At 47.7% G+C, this 4,379-nt stretch overlaps 1 protein-coding gene across 2 annotated transcripts; it reads right to left on the bottom strand.

Moving 5' to 3' along the window:
* Positions 1-1,551: 1,551 nt before the first annotated feature.
* On the bottom strand, positions 1,552-4,025 carry LOC119951816 (gastrula zinc finger protein XlCGF8.2DB-like). 2 transcript variants are annotated; one of them, XM_038775179.1, is made up of 2 exons: positions 3,901-4,025; positions 1,552-3,373 (listed from the first exon to the last, which is right to left on the bottom strand). In XM_038775179.1, exon 2 carries the CDS (start codon positions 3,023-3,025, stop codon positions 2,135-2,137), a length of 891 nt encoding a protein of 296 aa, XP_038631107.1. In that variant the 5' UTR covers positions 3,026-3,373; positions 3,901-4,025; the 3' UTR covers positions 1,552-2,134. The 2 variants fall into 2 exon arrangements, with proteins under 2 accessions (XP_038631107.1, XP_038631108.1); XM_038775180.1 differs by having other exon boundaries at positions 3,909-3,953.
* Positions 4,026-4,379: the final 354 nt, after the last annotated feature.

The raw sequence follows: 4,379 nt of genomic DNA, 5'->3' as shown, positions 1-4,379 counted from the left end.
AAAATAAATTTAGAGTACCAAATTAGGTTTTATCCAATTAAGGGGCAATTTAGCATAGCCAATCCACCTATCCTGCACATTTTTGGGTTGTGGGGGTGAGACCCACAGACACGGGGAGAATGTGCAAACTCCACACGGACAATGACCCAGAGCCGGGATCGAACATGGGCCCTCAACGCCATGAGGCAACAGTGCTAACCACTGCACCGCCGTGCCATCCCTGACAGACTCTTTTAACAGAAAGCGAGTCCCTCCAAGGTAATTGGCAAAGGAGGCAGAGGGAGAGGTGAGATTTTATTTTTGACACATGAAGTGTGTGTGATTCTTTAATTTTGGAGATGCACTCATCCAGGTAACTGGAGAATGATCCATCACACTCTGGACCTCTAGATAATGGACAGACTTTCAGGAGTTAGGAGGTGGGTGACTCACAGCAGGATTTCCAGCCTCTGACCTACTCTTGTAGCCACAGTATTTATATGGCTAGTCCAGTTCAGTTTCTGGTTAATGGTAACCCCCAAGATGTTGATAGTGGGGAATTCCGCAATGGTAATGCCATTGAATGTCAAGGGGAGGTGGTTAGATTCTCTCATAAGGGAGGTGGTCATTGCCTGGCATTTGTATGGCTCAAAGTTACTTGCAGGACTGCAGAGCTCAGATCTGACCCATTGGTTGTTGGATCGTTTAGCTCTGTCTATTGATTGCTGATTTTGATGTTTGGCACACAAATAGTCCGGTTTCATTCATAATATCACTCCTGCCTCACAGTGCCAGGGACCTGGGTTCAATTCCAGCCTTGGGTGACTGTCTGTGTGGAGTTTGCACATTCTCCCTGTGTCTGCATGGGTTTCCTCCATCACTCCGGTGTCCTCCCACAGTCCAAAGATATGCAGGTTAAGTCGGTTTATGGGGATATGGCGGGGGAATAGACTGAGGTAGCTGCTCTTGGTGGGGTCCGTGCAGACTTGATGGGCCGAATGGTTCCCTTCTGCACTGTAGAATTCCATTCTATGGAATAAACATCCTTGCGGATTCTTACAACTTTGTGCTCGGCCATTTCAGAGTCAACCACATTCCTGTGGATCTGGAGTCACATGTAGTCCAGACCAGGTAAGGAGGCAGATTTCCTTCCCTAAAGGGAATTATTAAACCAGGTGGGTTTTACTACCAACAATGGACAAGATCATTAGACTTTTAGTTTGAGGTTTTAATATCTGTATTTAATTCCAAACATAATCAATTATACAAACAAACAACAACCAAATACCATTGGCTTTCAAACAGTTGTCATTTTCCCCCTTTTCTTCCCTAAACTACCCCAAACATCCCTTTCCCATCTGCACCCCCCCCCCCCCCCCCCCCCCCCCCCCCGCCAGGTGTTGTAACTGCTGATATTCCGCTTTGGAGGAGAAACCAACTCCCTCCACCTATTCAAGTCCCCATTAACCGGGCAGAAAGGGCCAAAACCCAAGCTTCCAAGCAGGAGCCACCTTGTGTGCGGCCGATAAATTCATGGCCTCCACTGGAAGTCATTCCAGGACATTTTCGTCATTTAATCTCACCAACCCCTGACTTTCTCTTTTGTTCTACCTGACCCTCCCCCTTTCTCACCAGCATCAAACCCATCACATTTCTCCCTCTCTTTAGTTCTGAAGTAGAGTTACATTGGACATGAAACGTTAACTCTGTTTCTCTCTCACAGATGCTACCAGACCTGTTGCGTTTTCCAGGTCTTTCTGTATTTAATTTAGATCTACCTGTAGTGGGGGGAGAAACATTATTTATTATTCAGGATAAAATAAATGTCTTTCATCAGCTTTTGTAGATCATTTCAGTGGAAATGTGCTCTCCCAGGCTCAAAGAGCATCAGCCCACTGGAAGCAAAGTCGTGAGACCGGCCAGTCCAGCAGAAAGAAACCCTCCGACCCTCCCACTTCACCAAGTGTCAGAATGAACATGGTTCAGTCCTGGATGTGATTAACAGCAGCAATAACAGCAGAATCCAACCCCTGTCATCACTCGTGAACTTGTTGGTGTCTCAACAGAAGTGTTGACCGAGTGAATCCCTTCCCACACACGGTGCATGTGAATGGCCTCTCCCCAGTGTGAAGACGCTGGTGTGCCTGCAACGTGGCTAAGAGAGGGAATCCCTTCCCACACTCAGAGCAGGTGAATGGTCTCTCCCCAGTGTGAACTCGCTGGTGTGCCTGCAGATTGGGGAGCTGAATGAATCTCTTTCCACAGTCAGAGCAGGTGAATGGCCTCCCCCCGTGTGAACTCGCTGGTGTGCCTGCAGGTGGGATAACCGGGTGAATCCTGTCCCACAGTCAGGGCAGGTGAATGGCCTCTCCCCAGTGTGAATTCGCTCGTGTGTCTGTAGGTGGGATATCCGAGTGAATCCTTTCCCACAATCAGAGCAAGTAAATGGCCTCTCCCCAGTGTGAATTCGCTCGTGTCTCCGCAGGTTGCTTATTTGAGTGAATTCCTTTCTACACTGAGAGCAGGTGAACAGCCTCTCTCCGGTGTGCAGGAGCTGGTGTGTCAGCAGATGGGATGAGTGTTGAAACCTCTTCGTACAGTGAGAGCAGCTGAACGGTCTCTCCCTAGTGTGAATGCACTGATGGTTCATCAGTTTGTGAGACCGTTTGAAGCTGCTCCCACAGTCAGAGCACTTAAAGGGTCTCTCATTGCTGTGAGTGACAGTGTGGCCCAACCTATTGGATACCTGAGTAAATCCCTTCCCACACTCACTGTGGGTGAATGGTTTCTCCCCAGTGTGAATTTGTTGGTGTGTACACAGTTCAGATGAAGTACTAAATCCCTTCCCACATGTGGAGCAGGTGAATGGCTTCTCCCTAACGTGGACTGGCTGGTGCCTGTGCAAGCCGGATAACTTAGTGAATCCCTTCCCACACTGAGAGCAGGTGAATGGCCTTTCTCCAGTGTGAATGCGTCGATGAGTTTCCAGTACAGATGGGAATCTGAATCCCATCCCACAGTCCTGGCATTTCCATGGTTTCTCCATGGTGCTGGTGTCCTTGTGTCTCTCCAGGTTGGACAATCAGTTGAAGGCTCAAAAACAGAACTCGTGTACGGTCTCTCCCTGCTGTTTATTTTCAGTTTGTGTAACTGGTGAAAGCTCTTTCCAGTCGGTGCTCTGGAACACTCTCACTCAGATGTGTGTGTCTCGGTGATTTTCCAGTCACACTGATGGTTAAAACCATCTGAAGCAGGCACAACAGACAAACCTTTCACGTTCTCAATTCAAAGGCCGATGATTTTCAAGTCTCGGTGAATTGAGTGAATCTGTCAGATCGAGACGAGAGGTTTGGTTTGAGATGTGTCTGTCTGTAATTCTTCCTCTTCTGATATCCTTAAAAGGAGTTTACAAAATACATCACTGTCAGTACAGGAAAAATTTTCAGAACAAACCATTCTGGTTTTTATGGTCCTCTCTCATTTCCCAAAAGCTGTAAATCTCCATCCCACACACTCTCCCCCCCATTGTATCTAATATTCACCCTCCCAATTCTCCTGAAGGTGCTGATTCAGGCTGATTGACAGATCCATGCTCGATGCTTACAGTCCTGGCCAGAGAGCCCAGGAAATCTTCATGCAGGCTGCCAGCCTAACGGAAATATGTAACAGGACTAAAACTGTGTTTAATGTATAGGATTGTTTCAGTTGGTTAAGATACAGGAGGTAGTGATTGATTATGATCTGGAACTTTCTGCCTATGAAGGTCCTCAAGCAGAAATGATCAATAATTTCTAATTGAATTAGATGGAGGTTGCGGAGTTACTTTTGTCAATAATAAAGATTATTATTATCCTCCTGGAACCAAAGACTATCCTCCTCACTATTTACCACCACCAATTTACTCACAATCCGTAAACTTACCGACAGACCTGGGCCAACCTTTGCAGAGTCTGCACCCTCCCTGGATTCATTCCTTTCCCTTCAGAACCAGAGTCCTTCCGGTCCTCCAACTGTTCCCATTGGTCAACACCTCAGCAGAAAGGTCAGGGGGTGGGACCTTTATGCACATGCGCAGCTTCCCATCGTTCCCAAGGACATGCGCAGTCCGGGCCGCCCGCTCGGCGAATGGAGCGGTTTCCTCACCGCGGTGAATTATGGGAGCTATGACCGCCATTACACACCTGGAGTCCAGTCTCCAAACCCCTTGGAATGGGATGAAATGTGCGGCGCGGGGGGGCGGGGGGCGAATGACCCCCACCCTGACACACAGTACATATGGGTAGTCAGTGGATTTGATTGTAGCGCCCCCTTAACAAAACAGTTTGTTAACTTAAGGTGTAAATGTTAGACACCTAGGTGAAATATTGGAGAGGACCATAGATTAGTGTGAAACTGATTTC

The sequence above is a fragment of the Scyliorhinus canicula genome, chromosome 17 (genome assembly GCF_902713615.1).
Source record: "Scyliorhinus canicula chromosome 17, sScyCan1.1, whole genome shotgun sequence".
NCBI lineage: Eukaryota > Metazoa > Chordata > Chondrichthyes > Carcharhiniformes > Scyliorhinidae > Scyliorhinus > Scyliorhinus canicula.
This window is presented reverse-complemented; position numbering and strand designations above follow the sequence as displayed.